At 37.0% G+C, this 21342-nt stretch overlaps 1 protein-coding gene across 1 annotated transcript in view; it reads left to right on the forward strand.

Moving 5' to 3' along the window:
• The window catches only part of CDK14 (cyclin dependent kinase 14), a 312752-nt gene that overhangs the window by 222685 nt on the left and 68725 nt on the right, over positions 1 to 21342 (forward strand). The window contains exon 12 of the mRNA XM_066317133.1: positions 1174 to 1222. Coding sequence (XP_066173230.1) covers positions 1174 to 1222 — 49 coding nt within the window. The remainder of the gene's footprint in view (positions 1 to 1173; positions 1223 to 21342) is intronic.

Below are 21342 nucleotides of genomic sequence, written 5' to 3' on the forward strand. Positions count from 1 at the left end.
AAAAAAGAAAATCAAAGAATCCACACTGATTCTTAAGATTTTGCTTCTGCCTTTGTTTTGGCATCTTTAGAACTCACTGTGTATGAACTGTGTATGACAACTTTAGAAATGATACAAGGAAGTATAAAAATACAGGAATTTTAACACAACTCCTTTTTGTTCATTTATAGCTGTTTTTCCACAGTAAGATGCATGCATATCTATGTGCATATATATAAAAATACTATTGCAACTGTACAGTTTATTAAATGTCATGCACATGGGTGGACAGGAAGCAAATTTTTTTGAATGGAGTATTTTGTAAGTTTATAACTTCTTCACAGCAACTAAGCAATCACATTAGGGTAGTTTGCCATGGTGAGTATCAGTCTACATGGAAGGATTTCCGTGCAACAAGTCTCCATGGAAAATATTGCTCTGTTCTCCAGCTGAACTCGTTTGTTGCTACCTGAGAGGCACTTAGCTCCTGTTCAAGAGGCTGAGGAAGGACTGGACTCTTCATTTCTGCAGCAGCTTACGTAGCATCTTCCTTTTTCAACTACAGTCCTACTGCATCAAGCATCTTCTTGGACATGAGTGGGAAAGTACTTCTATCTGAACTCAAGAACTTTATGTTCGAGTAAATAAGCTGTGGTTGTACTTGTTACTCTTCTGCTCATTACTTTTATGTACTCTTTGGAAAGTAGACTTTTATGTGTCCATCATGCTCAGTGTGCCCCTGTGTGTCACAGAGACCTACACTTACTCTTATGCATCCTGAGAAGCATAAAAACATGACAGTGAGGCTGTAGAGAATTGCATTTGTCATGAAACAGAAAAAAATTACTAGATTTCAGACTTCTTTTTTTCCCTTAGCAGTAAAAAACTACTTTAGAAATAATTGTAAAACTTTACATCTCTGTTGATGCCACAGTAAATGAGCTTTAGGTCCTGCTGGTTTGGTTTGATTTGGTTTAACAAGTTGGGGGCTTCTTTTGGTTTTGGTGTTTTGGTTTTTGTTCCTCTGTTTGTATGGCTGTTGCTCATAGGTTAGTTTTCTCTCCTTGTCTTAGGACTTGAACAGCAGGAGATACATAGAAATGATGAAATTATGAAAATTGACAGTAAATAAATATATTTTTAAATAAATCCTGGGTTTTATGAAGCAATTGAATATACTTTTTTTTCTTACAGAACGGTTTACACAGTACAGCCCTAAAAACCTTAGACAAGCATGGAATAAGTAAGTATTTTTTAATTGCATTTTTGACTCTTCAAGGATATGCTGAAGTTATCACATCTAACTTAGAGTGGCTCTATTATTTTGAAATAAGCCAGATTTGAATTGTGTGTTTCTTGGAAATAGGAAGAAACTGCATAACATAGTATTTTCTTCTTGGGTGTGTTAGTTGGCAAGTGTATTGACTTCATGGAGAAATACAGTGTTACTGCTTTGGGCCATCAGTTTTGAATCTTGTTTTCTCTGTTCATCTATAAAAATTAGGAAACTTTTAAATAATATGTTTGTAATCCACTTTTGAGTGTTATTTCCACATAATCACCTCCTGTTGCCAGGTCCATCTGATCATTGCTGTGAGCTGCTGACCATACTGTTGTAATCTTACTTATGAATGAAAAAAGTCAGTGTAAATTCACCACACCTTTTTTTTTCACTTTTAATGTTTCCTGAATTTGGTCACATTTAATTCAGATAGACATTGATATAAAGATATTATACTCAAAGTCCAGAAGGATTATCTGATGAGCAGTTAGATTGAACAGCACACTACTGGCATTATTCTAAGTAATCATCTGTGTAAAGTTTCAAGAAGATTTCTCAGCACATGTGGAATCTTTGTAGGCAGGGTAGCTGGACTGTACTGTCTTGAGCAATTAATAGCTTTTATATTTTGAAGAAAGCATAAAGAGTTTGGATTGGATGATTTCAGCTATGTCAACAACTTGTCTTGCCAGAAAAGCTGTTAGAATTTTTCTCCACTCTCTTTTGACGAAAAGTTTTGTAGCAAGGCTAAGCCTTCCTGTACCAGCATTGTTGTTTTCTTTCTGGTACTAATTCAAAATTTTATTTTTGCTACTAACTGGCTGTCTTATTGGTAGTTTACCAGGGAGTTCAAGAGATTAATCAGCAGAAGACTGTAACATCTCCAAGTTCACCCCTGAAATAGATGATACAAAATGTTTTGGTGAAGGAAAAAAGTTATGAATAGTGTAGAAATCCAAATGCTTTTTCAATATTTATTTATTAGCAATGAAATGTGTCTACAAGTGCAAAATCCATAGCGTGGTCAGTTTTCCAAAATGTGATTAGGTTTATATTCACTTTGCCATTCTGTTACTTTTTTCTCTATCGGCTCCTTCCCAAACCCATTTGGTCCAGTGTTTCCATTAAAAAAAAAAAAAAAAAAAAAAAAAAAAAAAAAAAAACCACAAATACAAAACCAAACCCACAAAAACCCCAAAACCACCACCTTTTGAAATTGTGGTTGACTTGTTAACTGCTGTATTATCTCTTAATATAGCAGGATTGTTGTTAAAAATATTCTGGCATTAGTTGTTGAATGTAATACCATCAGTGTTTTTCCTTTGAGTCAAAACCTGTACTTCTGTAGTGCCTGGCATCTTCCATGACCCTGTAGGTCACTTTGCAGTACTGCTGGATCCTCCTTGCTTAGCAGTAACTTCCCAAGTCCTGCAATGAGAAATAGAGTTGGCACTGAAACCAGTTCAGGCCTCCACAAAGGTTAAGTGTCACCAGCCTGCTTTAATTGACTTTCAGTAGTCTATAGAAAAATTCCTGGCTTTTCCAATTCAGTCTAGGAGTGTGATTTGGTGGCTTTCATGGATGAGTCCATCTCCTGTTTATTGCAGAGGGAACAACAGGAAGATTGACTCCACTTATATCTGGCTTTTGTAAATATCTCAGACCACTTCGCTAGTTGTGATCCTTGCAGGCATCTTAAAATGTTTGACTGTACCTCAATCTTACTGCTTGGAATACAGTTCGATTTCCTGAAAGTCACAGCTTTCCTTTTAAAAATTAAGTCATTTTAATGGTCTGTATCCTGTCCTTTTACAACCAAAAAATTGCAAGTTGATTTTTTCATTAAAAGTAGTTAATGAAATCCAAAATCTTGGAAGAAGCAGTTATATTACAACATAGGCAATTAGATCTGGACTGGGAAAGAAGGACAAGGAAACTAGTATTGATTTGAATATGTTTGCTTGGAGGCATATATTTGCCTAAGTAATGTGAATAGTTATACTAGCATGCTATTCCATCCATCCTGCAGGCCTGCACTGAAGTATTTTTTCCGTATTTTAACAGCAGTTAGGCTATTAAAATACAGCAGTTATGTATTAATAAGTACAAAAATTGTTTTGAATCTGAAAAGTTGCTGTCTTATATTTCCTTCGAGACTATGGCATGAAATTTCTCTTTTCATAAAATACCACAAAAAAGAACAAAACCCAGTTTGTTTAAAACAGCTTCAGTCTCTCAGATTTCATAATTGACACAAGTTCTGATCACATCACAGGCTGACTCAAATAAGACTGGAGCTTTTAAAATTCTATGAAACCTCTTCAAAAATATTTATACATTTTCAATGCTCTGTGCATAAAGGATTTGCAATTTTTCAGCATAAATGAAGGGATTGAAATACCAAAAGCAATGACAATACATACAGTTCAGTGCTTCATATATGTATTTCTAGTATAATAGGAAATACTCACTGCCTCAAAATTATGTGTCATTTACATTTGAAACGTAAAAGGCTTTCTCTTTTCCCAGTGTAAATCTTTGTCTGTGTGCTGTATTAGAGCTCTGTTTGCTTGCACAGCTGTAGTTACGGATGTATAAACATTTCCGTTATAGACATCACATTCCCAAGGGTTTATAATCCAGCTATAAAACTTAACACATGGATAGACTGATTCATTCTAGAAATTTTCTTTCTTTCTTATCATGTTTCAGAAAGCAGCAATCTCCAAGCTTAAATTAAAAAACCTTTTTTAACTTCCTGATTTAATTAGTGGAAGATTTTTGGTGACACAAAATATGTCACATACATAATTATTTTAAGGGCAATTAACGTGAGTCCTGAAATGGGGAGAAAAACATACAGCCTTTTGTTTTTAAACATGCATTGGTTTTGGTACAGATTTGCTTCCTCTCAATATCTTAGTAGCTTTGAAAGATACACCTTAAAGAGCAATGTTTATGGTCTGGTAAGGATTTACATGTATGCTTTATCTTATATTGATGAGAAGTCCCATTACTGCATTTTACAGGGGAGGAATTGCAAATGCAAAAGAATAAAGAATTTTCACATAGAAACTGTGCAGCAGTGACACTGAACTTCATGCTCCCAGATCGGAAGAGAACAACTTTATTTTCTAAACACAGTGAAGTTTCACTATCTCCTGCTTCATCTTTCAGGCACAGGCTGATCCTTTATCTTGTTTATATATATATAGGTTTTAAGGTCATGGCATGTAAGGGTGAGAATATGGGTTTAGAAACCTTCAAAGAGGCTTTTACCTCAAGATGTGCATTCTAATTCAATTTATGTAAGGGGAGGTTAGGAGGAGGAAGAGTAATACTCTTCCAGTATCTACAGAGTCAGCTTCATATCTGTAAGACTAAAGCAAGAGAGGCAAAACCCCTCAAACCCCAAACCTTCCAAAAAGTCACAGAAAGTTTGAGGGCAAAATAATTGCACCTGACCAACATCAGCTTCCACAAGATGATTTTAAAGGCAGAGAAAGATGATGGAACAATATTGGACACAAGTCAATCGCTATTTAATTCCTGGTCTAACTGGAAATTATTTAAAAACATGGAATTTAACAGCAATAACAAAGTGAAACCCAGCAGGATCATGATATAAGTAATATCCCTTAAATTCTTCAGATAGAATTGGTTAATATTAGAGGCTACTTTTGGGAAGTGTTTGAGGTAAATAATATAACTTACAGTGAATTAAATTCTTTGGAGACTTTAACACTGAATTTCTTTACTGGTTGTCAAACTACTTAAAAATTATAGAGAGAGTATTTATTAGATAAGATGGAATCTATAAATTTTGTAGTAGTGCTTATAAAGCTAAGAAACAAAACTTGCATTGATGTTTGCCTCTGTCTAGTACGAAGCTTCACCTACATAGCATGATATAATACACTGTGGAATGTAATTATAAAATACTGGTCTAAAAAGAGCTAAGATGTGGTAATCTGATCTTCCTACAGAGCTCATAATTAATTATATTTTCACTTTTTTCCTGAACTTTTCTGTTCAATTATCTCTACACAATAAAAACCAAGAACAGCTCTGCCTCCAGAATGCAATGCAACCTCTTTCAATTTGTAAAACCTTCTCCACAATAAAAAAACCCTTACAGAAGAATAACAAAAGAGAACTAATTATCCTTGTGTATATTTGGTAGGATATAAAAAGCTTTTTCAGATCCTTCAGCCATAATGGGTTGTATTGTGAGAAATTAGGTTGGAAAGAAAAGGTGCAGCTGAAAACAAATTCTGCTCTGCATAAATAGGACTACTACTTTGTCATTCCCCAACATGGCTATATTTATTATATAAATAACACTTTATTCTCACAACCAGTCCCACTGCTGAGGATTTCTTCCTTTAACAAGATGGCCTCTGTACTTGAGACCTCCCTTTCTGAGGCCAGGGTGTTTAAAAGCTGCATTCCAGGATGGACTGGCCTATTTTGGGACTGTTATTCAGTGAAAACTTCCTGAAGAAAGCGAAGTGTGTGAATAGAGACAAGTCCGTGTAGCTTGAGTCTGTATTTTGTTTCAAGCATGGCACAGACTATGGAATTGCTTAGAGCTGAGACTTGGGAAGCATTTTTGGTTTGGGATTCTGTTGTTTGGGTGTTTAAGAAAATCTTTGCCTTAGTTGGGTTTTGATTAAAGAAAAAGCGCTCTTCTAATTGTCACTTTTATCCCTTCACCTCCTGTCCCCTCACCAGCATTGCTTATTGTAACGGAGTCTGTAGTACCACTGAAGCAATACTCAAGCTCTCCAGCACAATAGAAACAAAAAGCTTTAGTGTTGTCGTTGCAGGAACCTTTCTGATGGATAAACCCAAGGAGCCATAAGGATTTCAGGCAGCCCCGAGCAGAGGTGGGCTGGCTGTGTGCTCTGTGTGCACATCGCTGGGGCGCTGGGGCCAGGGATCCTGCCGGGGGAGCAGGGGTGGAAACTGGACACGAGATGAAAGTATTTTTTACAACTATTTGTATATAGGCGTATAAACCTGTCTCTGTCTCCTGAAGGTTTGCAGTGATACTGCTGCACTGGAAACAAAAAACATTTTGTATTTTCCTGGGGTTTTTTTTTTTTTTTTTCCCTTTTTCCCATGAGCAGGCGGCTGCCCGAGGGCGCGGGGTCATGTCACGACATGGCTCGCGATGGAGGCGGGGCCCCGCGGCCGCCGGTGCAGTGCAGCGCTGCCCGCGCCAGGGGGCGCCCGCGGCACAGCAGCGCCTCCGCTTAGTGCAGTTCGTTCATTCATCGTCATCGAAATGGTGAAGTTGATTTTAATTAGTTAAAAATTAATTTCGGGCTGGTGGAAGCTGCTTGTTTGTACTGAAGCGCCTTCTCCTGCGCTCACTTAGAGCTGTTTTCTGTGCGCGCAGCTCCGCGCGGGGCTGAGCCCAGCGTGCTGCAGGGATTGTCAGCTCGCCGTACGGAATTTAGGGGATGCTGATTGAAGCCAACATCTCTGCACTCTCTCCATTTGTCCTTTCTCCAAGCTGAAAAATCCTTTTTGATTTATATTCCAATCTTTCTTTCAAATTGGAGCAACCGAAAAGTGCTATAATGTTATACCTTTTAAAACGTAGGGGGAAGACTTCCTAACAGACCTCATTGATACCATATTTATCCTGACAGTGAATTTATTTTTGCTTTATTCTAAATTTCCCCTCTTTTGTGTTGCTAAGCTTTAGGTATTGTGTTACACCCTCTTGTCCGAGTTAAAAATACCAATAAGCCTCCTAAACTGGACCACAAAAGCTTTTGTCGTTTTTGTTTCAGAGTACTAATAACTCTGGCTGCTTCATACATTGTTACTGCCCTGTACCTTTTTCCATACATGACAGCAGTGAAAATACAGCCCCAATGTACATGGATGTTCTTTGTTTTTTTCTGCAACATTTCATTCAGTATCTGATGTTGGACTAGAGTTTGGTGGCATTGTTAACTCTGGACCTATCCATATTTGGCGTTATTTTTCTATTTGTAGTGCTCTATGCTCTAGCTTGTTTTTAGATTTCTGTCCACATGTCTCACTACTGTTAGTTTTATTGTACTAATGTCTTTGTCTTTTGTGGTGATTTCAGCATTTAGTGTCATCTAAGAGTTGATTCAGTATGCAGGGCATCCCTTAGTCCAGGTCATTAATAAAGATGTTAAATAAAACTGTGACTAACACTAATCCCTCTGGCACACAGCTGGACACTTCCCTTCCAACTCAGTACATTGCCACTCATCATTACCCTTTGCTTATGGTTTGTCAGCCAGTTTTCAGACTTTGAGATAGTGTATCACATCCCAGCTCTTCAGAGTTTGTCCACAGAGCAAGATTTTTTAATAGAAATTGCATCAAACATTATCTTTTGTTGTTTTGTTCCACCAATTATTAAGTAGACTTTAAAAAAATAATGTAAACAATGTCTTTTTCATTAGTCACCCCTTTTGATTGCCATTTTGTCTTATTTCTTCTGAAATCTAATTTTCTTCCATATTGTTTTTTGTTTCTGTTGTCTGTACTTTCCTTCTATATTGTGTCCAACAAATATTTGCCAAGCTTCTCTTATTTAAAAACCAGAAAAGACGTATGGGCATATATTTGTACTTTTTTAAGTCTAGTACCATTCTGTAGAATGCAGAGCAAAATTAGATAATGTTACAGTAACATATAAGCAGTAATAACAGTAATGAAGAGAAATGAGGAAAGAGAACTGGCTATTCTTGTGTAGAATTCCTGGAAAGACTTTTAAAAGATGCCTTACATTTGTTTGCTATCCTCACTAATTCCTTAAGAATTCCTTAGGATATTGAGACGTATATCAGATAGACATGTTTATTTGGTGTTTCCAGGTATGGCTTTTTTTCAGTGTATGTTCTTCATTAACATTTTTAAGTACTTTCTGATCAGCTCTTCAGATGTTTCCAGTTGTTCTTTCTCCTAGCATTTTTACCTGCCAGTATTTTATTAATTTCTCAGAATTATGTTTTTGGTAGTCTGTTACTCATGTACTGCCATAGTGCCTGTGTTCATTTCTTGGTTTGAAGTCTAATACTTTCTGATCAGAGGCACCAGGCATCATTATATCCTCACGTTCTGAATTCTACCCTCTTGCTTGAGTCCTGGACTGTTGAAATCTCTCTTCTCCAGGTAATGATGTTGCTGACAAAATTGAGTCTTGAGGATGTTTTAAAAATATTTGTCTGAGGAATTAAAGACATATTGTGAAGGTAGTAATATAAGTGAAGTAGACCTTACTGCTGGCTCTCTCATTATTTGCATGTAGCCATTAAAGGCAAGATTTTTCCAAAAGGAGAGTGAAAATGATAGGCAACTTGAGAACTGGGTTTGCATTCAAAAGTGCTAAGTGCTAAGCAACTGCTCTTGGCTTATGTGGCTTGATATTATCCTTTGCTGTTTGTTCTGTATTACAGATAATTTTCCTTAAACTGAACAGTTCCTTTGATTCTCATCTTAGAGTCTCAGAAAGGTAGATAATTTTGAAAGATGGTGCGGACAGGCAAGAAGTATAAAACCAGGAATAATATTCCTGGGTTCTGAAATCACTGTAGATGGTTTAAGCCAGTCTCAAAACTCATGCTGTTCATCTCTGTTGCAAGCCAGAGACTTATGACAATAGTCAAGATTTCTGCAGTGATATAAACATCGTAAACTATCTTTGCCTTAGGCAAATACTGACTTTTATGAAGATTTCATGTGGGTGTTTTAGTGTAATTTTGACCACCACATTTTCTGTGGCAAGATCACAGGTATTCAGGTATTGCCATTCATGAGCATTTCCTGTGACTCTCTCTCAAAATTCATTCAAGAAAATCTTAATTATTTCCTTTCCTTCATTTTTGGTTGTGTTGCCTCATGTATCTGCCTAAAATTTCTGACTTCTTGCCTGCCATATAGTACAGAGAAATGAGAATTTTTCCTTTTGCATGCAGGTTGTTTTTTTTTTATTTTATTTTATTAGAGACACAGAAACACATATCATTGTAGGAGACTGGTGAAAACAGTGATTTTTTTTCCCCTAACTTTAAATTATTTCCTAGCCAAATAGTTTAATACTTAAATTTAGCGATTTTTTTAAAAATTAAATAGCTAAGAAAGTTTTAAACTATTTGAGAATTTGTGAAAGATGCAAGCAGGTCATCATGTATATGTGTTCAGTGTCTGCTTGCTCCATGCTAAAATGGGAAGCTGGGAGACTCTCACCCTGCTGATGCATTAAATCAGAGAGGTTAGATTATGTATCTGCAGCAACACGCTGTGAATAAGGAGCCTCAGCACAGGGCTGGTGCACCTGTCATTGCTGGAGGGCAAAGAGGCAAGTGGTTCCAAAGGGAACTGACCTTTTTCTTTCAGGCACTGAGTCAATCCCATATCCTAAGGCACACATTCTGCGTTAAAATTATTGTAACTCTCCTGGCTTTAAGCTGAACAACAGACTCTGGTGGAAGTCTGTGGAAAAAAACCCCAAAATATGGTGTTGATAGTAGTTTGTTTATTGCTTTAATTAAGCCTTTATAGGAAATACATTCAGTAATTTTGAAAAGCATCAGTAAAGTTAAATTCTCCTCTGATAAAGATTAATTCAATGTAATTTTAAAATAAAATTTTGAAGTAGTTTGCCTGAATTAGCAGCTCACTAGGTAGCAAAATATAAATGACAATGTTTATCATTAAATGTGATTCACAAAAAGCCTGCATCCTTTTAAATTCTCTAATATGGTGTATATCCACTGGCTGCTACCTCAGCTGAATTTCTATCCCTAAGATCTGATTTACAAATAGACAACTTTCTGTTAAATTATTCACATCTCATAATAATTGATGTAAGAGAGTTGATCTTATGCTGGAGCATATTTGATCATAAATTCAATGAAAACAGCCACCATCTTTGTGATGTTTGTCCAGCTAAATCCTTCAGTGAATAAAATAATAAAGATGCCAGCTGTGTTTGTTTTATGATCACTGCTGCAATAGGAGACTGAAAATATGAATAAAGGACCTAATTTTTCATGTTGGATTTATAAACTCAGAATCCTACTGCAAAGAATTTTAATTGAAAAAGTAAATTTTTTACTTCTGTCACATTCTCATAAATGTATTGTTTTCTTTTTTTGTCCCTATTTTTGGGGAATACAGAATAGTTTTAAAAGATTGATATCATTTGGGTATTGGTGGTACAGATATTGGTATATCAGTGGTCTCTGGTAAGGAAATCTTGTAAAAGTAGGTTAAATTTATGCTTTTCACTCCAACATCATTGCATGTTAAGAATGGACCATCACTTTTGTGTTGCCTTCTTTGGTTAGATTTTATGGCAGTTTTGAAGTTCTGTTTATTACTATATACTGTTAGTATGCCTCAAACTAATTTCACCACCCTGACATAAAAAAATCATGCTCTGCATCATTATTTGCCTTCCTTCAGCATTATGACTTTTGCAGAATACTGTTACATTCCTTTTATTTCTTTCATATTTGATCCTTACAGTGCCCTTGAGTCAAGCTTTATTCGGCAGCCATGAGGGCATGAATTTTCCCGAGATGTTGACAGATAGTGTTTGGTGAATATCATTTTCCTGTCAGCTACAGCCCACGTCTGTGCTGCAAACTAAAGCAGAGCCAGGGACTATCTGCTGGCCCCGAGGCCATGTGGCAGACCTTGGCTGCAGCTGTGCTAAGTAACACTTGGGCATGCATCTCCTGTGGGCTTTATGTGGTCCCCATGCAGCTGCAGGTGCAGTTATTATTTTGAGGTTGTTCAGCCTTAGGTTTTTAAATCAAAATTTCGAGAATAAAGTAAGACACATGTTGCAAACCAGAGGAATTGTGTTTTCTCTGTGTAATATATGGCATACCTTGCTTGTGGGAGCATAGAACCTGCTGCGTTTTGGGAATGGTCCCTGGCATGAGTTGCTCCCTGGACTGTGTCCAGGAGTGAGTTTGGAGCATGCTGCTGACATGCACCAGACAATCCAGGGGCAGTGTGGACACTCAGTAGTTCAGCAGGCTCTTTCCTTAGCCCTGCTCAATCCTGCAATAAGGCTTGAGCTGAGAGATTCTTACTATTCCCTGTGCACACCTGAGCATATTCCTAGTGAAGCCCCCTACTCACACTGTTCTGCTAGTATTCCTTGGCACTTAGGCCTAAAGTTTTAGGAAAAGAAAAATAAGAAATGTCTCTATCATGTGCATCAAGAATATACGTTTTTATCTTTCTTTCTTTCCAGCTTTTCCAAGATACTTTTCTTGTCTTTCCAGCCAATGTTGTCACTCTGATCTTGATTATCATAATAGACTTTTCATGTCCTCTCCTGATCAACACCCTTCTTCAGATGATATAACAAGCAACCACTAAATTCGATTTATTTTATGTTTTACTCCATCATTTTTGAGCCCCTTCGTATCCTTTTCAAAATCCTCCAGTTATTTTGCCTCTTCCTCTCTTTCTTCACAAGCTCCTATTCCCTATTTTTATGTCAGTGATCCCTTTTTCATATTTAAGCCTTCTCATGTCCCTTACATAGTTCAGGCAGACTTGCAACTGCTGCTTTCCTTTCTGGGAATCAGATGGGCTTATGCCCAGATTGTGAATTTATCAATTGTTTGTGATCCTCGACTCCAGGCTTCTTGTTCTCAATTTGGAATCTGTTAGGACTTGTCAGCCTCAAATATCTACTTTGCAAAAGCTTAATGTTCATTTAACACCCTAAAATGAGCGCCAGATGTTTATTTACCTGCCCATCCAATTCAATGACAGCACACATGACCAGAGCTCCATGGATTCCACAGTTCCATGTGTGCAATATCTTTTGAGAATCCACTTGCTTTTTTGGGCTGTTAGAAGTGACCTGAGCTCTGCTGCCAGTCAGTTTTTAGTGATAGCTGGCTCTTTGGGAAATCTGACCTTTAGTGGTCACTATTATAGATAAAAATTTTGATTTCAGTTCTTAAATCACCTATGCTGATTTATGCCTAAATAGCAGTAACTCCCTGCTTAGCTCTCTCTCTTTCATGATACTTTGACAGGATAGGATTTGCAAAAAAATAGTTCAGGGTTGAGTTCTTCCCTACTGCAAGCCAATTTCTGAGTGTCAGCACTACATCCACACACATACATTTCAGTAATTGGTAGTTAAAATAGATGGAGTTTGTGGCTTGACACACCTCCAAGATGTTTATAGATTAAAAAGAATAAACTCATATATTAAATTCAATTAACTTTTTAGAAAAACATGTCAATCCATGTATGTGTGGATATGTAATGTTCCCCTTTAAAAAAAAAAAAAAAAAAAAAAAAAAAGTCCAAAATAATGTTATATTTTCTCAAAATTGCATACTAGAGAGATCACTGTTTTCTCCATTCATGGTGGTCCTTGCATAGGAAACCTAGGTTTTTTTCCCGTGTTCAAGTTAAAGTCAAGTTCATACATTAATTCAAGTTTATTTGTCTCCTTAACAAGTATTACTGCCTTTGGTATCAGACACTAGATTTTCAGTCTGACTGGTTCTCCCTATTCAAAGAGGGCCTAAAGTTCGTTTTAGAAAGCTTCTATCTCCATTAATGTAAAGAGAAAGTGGTATGCCGAACTGGGAGAGGGGATCTGGAGAAGGAATGGCACTTTCTACACCACAGTGCTGGCATGAATGTGATGTCCTACCCTGTGTTCTCTCGTGACATCACCTGAACCAAGGGCCTGAAGGTCAGGGAGCTGCAGCCAGTTCTATGTGATGTAAATCTGGCTAAACACAGACATAATAATACATAATTAAGTGTTCCTGACTGCATGTCTTGAATATATTGCCCATATGCTCTCATCACAACCATTTCAGTCTCTACCTCTCAGTATTTACTGGTCCTGCATCACTTTCCCTCTCGTGTCTTAGCTTAGGAGTACAGTTGCAAAAACACTAGGATGCCTGCTTTTACATAATTGCTCTGTCTCATTGGGTTCAGCCAGGCAACTCATCTGCATAAAGTTAAATACATGCATGTGCCTGGGGTCTGTCTTCCTGAGCTTTCCAGGCTTGGGGCATTCTCTCTGCCTCCAAATCTCTATCCGCCTTTAATGAGCTGTATAAATAAATACAAAGTACTCCTGTTAGTTCCATAGCCACAAAAATATATTTTATTAGCTGAGAGGTATACAGTAATAGAAAAGATCAGACCCATGCAATGTTTTAGGCAGCAGTGGGAGGATAGGGCAAGTAGCTGCTTCCAAGTGGTTGATGGATCTGAGGCCCCAGCAAGACAGATTTGTAGGTTAATTCTGATAAATGGTCCTTGGCTTCACTGACTAAAGCAAGGTCACCCTTCTCAGGGCACTGCCTGCACGCTGCAGCCTTGTAGCAAATTCTTGTGGAGGTACTGAGCAAACAAACCAGTTCTTATTTACATTAGAATGAAATTAAAACTTCTTAAACCCAAGCTGATAAAATATCAAGCAAGAGGGTAGAGATTCATATAGCAGTATTAATGCTTATTTTTAGCACTTAGTTCTGTCTTTGCTTTGTTTGTTTTCTAAAGGTAATAGGTCCAGAAAGACAGCTAGATAAGGGAAAACAAGAAGACTTTGTTTACTTCCCTAATGGGTGCACCCACTTGAGAAATTTGAAACTCGGAGTTTGGTTTGTTTTTTTCAGAATATCTTTTGCATGGATTTATTTGGAGAGAAGCAATTCAGGTTGTCAAGGGTGGGGCGAGGAAAAAAACAGAGCTTTGACTACATTGTGTGCCAAAGGTTTATTTCAGCTATTTCTGTGTTGGGAGGTGGGGGGTTATTCCCTTTTTTAATGTCCAGCCAATGAGGAAATAAATACGTGAAGAAATAATACTATGGAATGTTAACTCCACTGCTATATTTTCTTCCTTTTATCATGCCCGAAGATTCACTGAAGTTGATATAAATTCACCATGCCTTATTTTAAAAAGGCATAACAGAAAGGCATTCTTCCTTTAAGAGTCAGACTGTAAAAGGTGATTTTCTTTCACTCAGTTTGGTTTAAGCCTGTAAAAAGCATTAAGTGAAAAATCTGATATATTTGTTAGGGCCTTTATTGCATTACTAACTTATATTTTCAGTTCTCAGTGAAAGGTTTATAGAGAACATAAACCTTGAAGAGTTTTGATCAGGATTAAAGTTATATTTTCTCCATTTTCTGGTGAAATAATAGCTCATAAAATGATTGAGGTGTTAGCAATTATTTTTAGCTCTGTTTATTTTCCAAGGTTATTCTGTTCAGCTTACTGAGGTGCACAAAGACAGCCTTTAAAAAACATTCACCTTGATCAGAAGATTCATGCCCTTTTAAGAATCTCAGAATAATCAAAATTCCTGACTAGATGTCACCACTGTGTTGTTTTTCTTCATTAATTTCGCTTACACCAAACAAAGATCTTCCAGTAAACTATAAATCTGGCATATTCAGTACTGGTCTGTCATGGCGTAAGTAATGTACTAATGCCTTCCATAATTAGTATCTTTAATACTGGGCTAATTGGGAGGCTGAAAGAATAAAATAGTTGATTGGTGGTGGCATGTAAAATCAGAAAGAAGTAATTGCTAAATTCTTTCTGGGACAAAATAGTAAGGCATGTTCTAATTAAAATTTCTTAGCAGATACTTTTTCTGGGAAATAACCTGTACCTAAGAGAAACTGCTGAAAACGGAGTGAAATAATGTCAATTACTTAAGGTACTCTTCTTTTAGTTTCATGACTTAGTTCTGATTTTATACAGTAGCAAAACACTGTATCCAGCAGTCATGCTGCCTAGACTATCACAATCTCAGAATTCCTAGGAATTAAGGAAGTTATATGATCATGTCACAGAACACCACATTCTCAATAGCTTAGGGTATGCTATCTCTGCACATACATTGTATGTTTGCTGTTTAAATAAACTTTTCTTCAATTTAGTGTCTACCATGTAGACTCCACACTCCTTGTTTCTGATGCGGAGTAAGATTTACATTTGATGCTCCAGTTATTCTGGCAAAAAGATGCCAGGCATCAAATGTAAACCTTACTCTGCATCAGAATTGGAAGAAACAAGTAGGAAAGATATATACAATATTGTCAATGAACAGTATAAGCAATCTTAATGCGCAAAGCTCTCAATAGTTGGTGCTGGGTTTCTTTGGGAGGTTTCATAGCTCAGCATATTTATTCTGAGGCATCAGAGCAAGAACTAGCCTGAGTAGCTCTCACAAAATTCAGGATACTTTTTGGTCTGTTGTATATTGACTGGTTCTCCATAAGCTTGGGCTTTAAACATCAAATCAACCAAATTCAGTTTTTAAAAGTGTTGTGTTCTGTCATGATGGTAGTGTTCTGCTTCCTCTATGAAGCAGACCTTCCAAGCTGGAAATCACAAGCATCACTGTGTTAAAGAAAGACAGTAATACATCTGAAACAGATGATAAAACACATCAAATCTAGTGCAAAAGAGTCAGGGAAAAGTAGACTCATATCTAAGCTTTTGCCTTGAGTTGCATTCGGTGATGACATATACAAATGATCAAGTTGTAATTGAGCATAATGGCTATTGTCAAAAGTGAATTGCCTTGAGAGGTGTTATCACTTCATTGTCTACCTTAGGTGTGGCCAAACTGAGTCTCTGAAGCCTAATGTGATTCATGAGCAGTTTAAGCATCTTAATCCTTTGTTCTGAGAAGTTCAGGAGCTGCAGCTGTAATTTTGGTTTACCTACTGGGTCAGTAGATTCTTTTAAAAATTTACCAAGTATATGCCATTATATACTTAGGGCTAAATCTATATTAATTAAAATAGAAAACGTAGTTGTCTATCTTGTTAGAACCTTCATTTGTTGCATTCACCTTTTTTCATGATATGCTATTCATCTTGGCTGCTTTCGGAATCATGACATCTGTGCAACTGTCAAGTGAGAATTCGTTCAGATGGGCCAGGGTTATCATTACCTTCCTGGAATGCACTGAATGAACCTCCACAGCTTTCCAAATGGGGCTCTGACCTCTGCTTCATAGACATTAACAGCAGTGCCAAGGAATCAAACACTGACACTGTTATTTTTATCTCTGTTCCATATCAGTGACTACTTATCATTGGTTGTCATGGCTTTCATTGTAATAATAAATATTTTGACCACCTTTTCAGTACTTCAGTGGATAAGACTTCTGATGCTGTGATATGGTAACATAATTAAAGGGAATCAAACAAATTTTTAAATTTCCAAAGAGATTGTTTCATACACCACTTTGGAAATCATGATGGTCAGAAGACTGTGGCATGCAGGAGCACAGAGCAAGGACAGGCACTGGGAGCAGTATAGTCATGTTATACATGTTATGCAAAGCCAGTGCAGGACTTGTCCCAGCCTAGCTCATCCTAGAGCAGGATGTTTGCTAATGTGGCAATCCTGCTTCTATTCAGGCGCTGAGCTAGAAGAGTACAATTAAAGCAGTGGCCTAGGGAACCTGGAGACTGGATTTTCCCACCCTGCATGTGTAGAGAGCACAGTGTTTGTGCATCTAAACTGTTGCCAGCATCTGAATTTGGGAAGAGCAAGAGGGGCATCAAGTGTTTGGAGACATGTCTTTTCTAAGGAATGTGCACAACCCAGGAGTGCTTTTGGCAGCCCCATGTAGGTGTGGGGTACAGTCCCAGCAGTGACATGTCACATTGGCTCTGTTCGTGTTATTTACTCTATAGTTTGGCTTGAAGTACCTCTATATTGTGCTGTAGAGCAAATTCTGTATTTTGTGATTGATAGCAACAAGTAAAACACTGCTTCAGTGAGCCTTCAAATGGTTTTGTCTCTCTTTGTTCATCAGTTTTAGTCCTCAATACCCCTTGTGTAAAACACTGAAAAAATGGTAACATCTTTGCTCTGTTAGATTCTCATCTTGAGGTACTCCTTTATGTCTTCATCTGTATCAAAAGCTAAAAGGCTCACATCAAAACTCGCATTGACTCGTTGTGGTGGTTTCTTGATGGCTAAATAAACTCTACAAAAGCTCCATGGAGGCACACCAGGCACGTTAGGGAAGCGGCTCCTGCACGCTGAAGCTGGCATGTCAGGTCTTTGAAGACGGTGGGTGTTCTCTGCATGGTGGTAACAACAGAAAAGGATGCTGGGGTTTGTAGAAAGGAAATGCTACTCAGGTAGGCCCTGCTCTGATCCGTGTTTCACATAGCTGCTGCTACTAGCATCGCATGTATATTCAGAGGTATAAACTATCAGGGCACACATGAGCATTTCTTTATCAGCTGGTTAGAAGACAATGCATTTCCAAAGAAAATGTTAACTGCAACGCGTGGTGTTGTACAGTTTTGTACAGAACTCAAGAGAGGCTAAAGCCTGGGATGAGGGGAAAAGGCTGCTGTCCTCAAGCAGACTTTGGAGAAAATGGGGAATGCAACCATTGTGGCAGGGGGTTGGGAGGTGAGGTAGCACAGGGAGTGTACAGGAGCCCTGTCGTTGAGGGGACCAGAGCATCCTCTGTGAGATGAGCTGTGAGGGTTGCCACAGTGGCCTGCCTGATTCAGAGCAATTTGTTCCTTCTCTTCATGCCGTTAAACTTTAAGCTCTGCTAAATGGTGTGATTGTTCAGGTTAACTGTGGTTTTGTCTTTCAGCACTTCAGGTTAAAGAGCTTGCTTAGCATAAAGAAACAGCTGAAATTTCCAAAGGGAATTAGGTGCCTCACTCCTCTAGGTCATGCTATAAATGCCGGTTGAGAAATGAATTAATACACTGCAAGAATCATATCTTCAGTGGAAAATGTGCACAGTAAATGAGTTTTGCTTTAGGAAGTATTTACCTCATGCTGCTAGGAGCATATATTCTTCATATTATCTCCATTTGTTTTAATGCCCATTTGTCTTAATTATTAATGTGAATTTGAACTGCCTTCTTCATTGCATTTAAAAGCAAATCACCCCAAGTTCAGAAGTTCACTGCACATGCCCCAAACTTTTTTTTTCTTAGGAGCTTAAACCAAACTTCAGTGATCTTAGTCATGTTCTGCTTGACCAAATACTGACCTTCCTCTGCAGTAGAAAGATATTTAAGCCTGTTTTCTGAAATTAAATCAAATTCTTGTAATCCAATGAGATTTACCACTGCTCAAGTCTAGTCAGATTCATATATATTTCAAGTGAGACAGGTTCATATGGTGTTTGCTTTTCTTGAGCTAAGCTGTGCATAGCATTTGGGATTAAATTGAAAATTAATGTGTTTCACAAACGTCATCAGAGTAGGTGTGTTAAGATATTCCCAGTATTTCTCAAAACAATATCTACATATTATTTAATGCTCATTGCCAAAGGTTTCTCCATATTCTGCTGTACACCACATTTTCTGGAAGTATGTATGCTGTCATGGCTAGTAACTATTCCTCAGTGATTAGTGTGACAGTAAGTGAAGCGTGAATATTGAGACTTGCCATATCATGCGTGCCAAGTTCCTATATGGCCCAACTGCTGTGAGACAAAACATGCTATTATGTTTTAGACACAAAGCCATATTGTATGACATTCCATCCTGTCTCGTACTGAAAGAGGTGTATTTAAAAATGAAATCTTTTTTTCTTCAGTTCTTTTTGTTAACTTCTGTATTAGGTATTTAACTACTGAACCCCATCAGAAAATTTAGCCTTTGTCTCTACTGAGGAATCAGGTTTCAAACTTAAATCAGACAAATTGTTAATGTTTTAACGAGGATATTTTAAAAAGAATACTGGTGGAAAAAAGAAAAAGGAGAGAAACAAAGCAATCATTCCAGTGTTCTGTCTGTGGAGGTTGTGCACTAAATAGGGTTTTCCAAACAATTCTGACGTAGCAGATAAAATTTTAATACATGATTAAAACAGTACATTTTCCGTAAGTGTAGAATAGCTTGTCTTTAAACAAAGCAGCAAAATTAGTCATGCATTCCATTAAGGCATCAGTTTTTAGTACGGACAACCTTAGGAACCCACATGGATGTGTTTTTTGTAGTGCCCACTAATTTCCAGAAGTGACTTTTGCAGAAGACACGAGTTTTAGAGAAGAATTTTTTCATTGCTGTGCAAAGCTTCATAAACAAAATCAGAATTTTAATGTAGAACTTTAAAGATACAGCTGATCTAGAGGAAAGTGGTGATTTGATCCATGAGTTACTCAGATGATCTTTGGCCTGTATTACACAAGAGGTGACACTTGATCATTATGGTCCCTTCTGAGTTTGAAATCTATAAATGCTTGGAAACATAATACTAATAATGTAGCAACTGGAATCTTCAAAGCACTGACAAACAGCTAACACCAACCTCACACTCCAGCACTACTTGGAATTTGATCAGGGCCGATAGATCTAATAATTATAGCAGATTGAACTATTTTTGCAGACCGTGCAATAAATTTAGTCTTCTTTCTATTTAGTAATTATAAAACTGTTTCTAATTATGACCGATTTATTCATAATTAATTAATTAGTTGATGTGATTATTTTGCAGCCCTAGATATTTTTGTAGTATTTATATTATATTAATGTATAATATGCTGATTATTTAATGGTTTTCTTTGGTTTCTCAACTGCTACCAGTAAACATATATCTTTCTTGTGTCTAAACTGGGAAGGTGACTGGCCTTCTAAACTGTTCCTATTCAAAACACTTTCAATTTATATTAGTATTTCTGAATTTCTTGCAAAAAGATCTTAGCAGTATGCCAGGTACACTGGTGACTATTACTGCAGTCAGCATGTCAGCATCACTCTGTCTGAGGAACTACAGATGTCATCCATAATTCACCTGCAAGTCAGAATTGGTTGAGGTTTGAATGTTATTTTGCTGTGCCTTGCCTTACCTAATTAGCATCTCCATTGTATGGGTGGATCAGCTAAGGAATGGTCTAATTCATATATTGGAGGGTAATATTTCACTACTTAAGTGACTACATTTTTCTGAATTAAGAGTAGCTCTCATTCAAGACAGAGCAGGTTTATTACCGTTCCTAAAAAGCTTGCAGCTACCTCTGTGGGGAAAAATTACATTGGTGAAATGGTTTGACAGAACCTCTGAACAATTAATTGGTGCAGGAGGGATTAGGACTCAGGCCTCACAGACTCAATATAATCACCATTCCATGGAAATTTTGGATCTGTTGAAGAAGTAATGACAATTCTCCTTGAATATTTATTTGCCTCACCTTTTTTTTTTTTTTTTTTTTTTTTTTTAATAATAATAACCTTTTTTATTAGTATTTTGCTGTGTTCTGTAATGAAATTGTCTGTAATTGTCACAGAAGTTTACTGAACATTTACAACAATCCAGTAGTTTAAATAGTCTGGAATTACTCTAATTTATGTAATTTATGATGTAATTTATAAGCAGTGAGTATTTCAAGGTGTTTTTCTTTTGTCACAATCTGAAAATGAAAACAGAAAAAATGTGCCCATCAGAAACACTGAAGTTCAGCATCTGTTTAACCTGAAATAGCAATTCTGAAATCTAATCCTGGGAATTCAATAAGGTTATGAGTGATGAGATACAGTATCTTAAAGTGGTCAGCATTTCTAAGCAATTCATCCCTGGGTACTTTCTGGACATAAATCCTGCCAGTTCTCAAGAAGAGATCAGATAGGCACAGTATTCAAATTTGCATCCAGCATACAGTTGCTAGAAATTAAGAAGGCAGCCAGTGGCATGTTTTTGAACGATTGTAGGTATCAGCATATCATATATATGCCAGTACATAATTTAAGAATACATGATTTTGACTTTAATTTTTTTATTTAAAATTATTATCTAATTTATGTTTCTTTATTTTTCCCACTGACTGTGGTATGGACATAGACAAAAAGTTGTGTCTATGACATTTGTAACTTAGATTTCTCACTGTAGTAACCTTTTTATTTATTTATTTAGTGTTTTCAGCGTTGTCCGTTCTTTGTTGAAGGGACAATTTTCACCTGTGCCTATACTGATTAATATAAATCATGCCATGTCAGCCCAATAAAAGAGTAATGCTGTCTAATCCATCTTCTTGACTTTTTTTCTGGAAAGTCCATTTGTGTTGAAGAAAA

The sequence above is a fragment of the Sylvia atricapilla genome, chromosome 1 (assembly GCF_009819655.1).
Source record: "Sylvia atricapilla isolate bSylAtr1 chromosome 1, bSylAtr1.pri, whole genome shotgun sequence".
NCBI lineage: Eukaryota > Metazoa > Chordata > Aves > Passeriformes > Sylviidae > Sylvia > Sylvia atricapilla.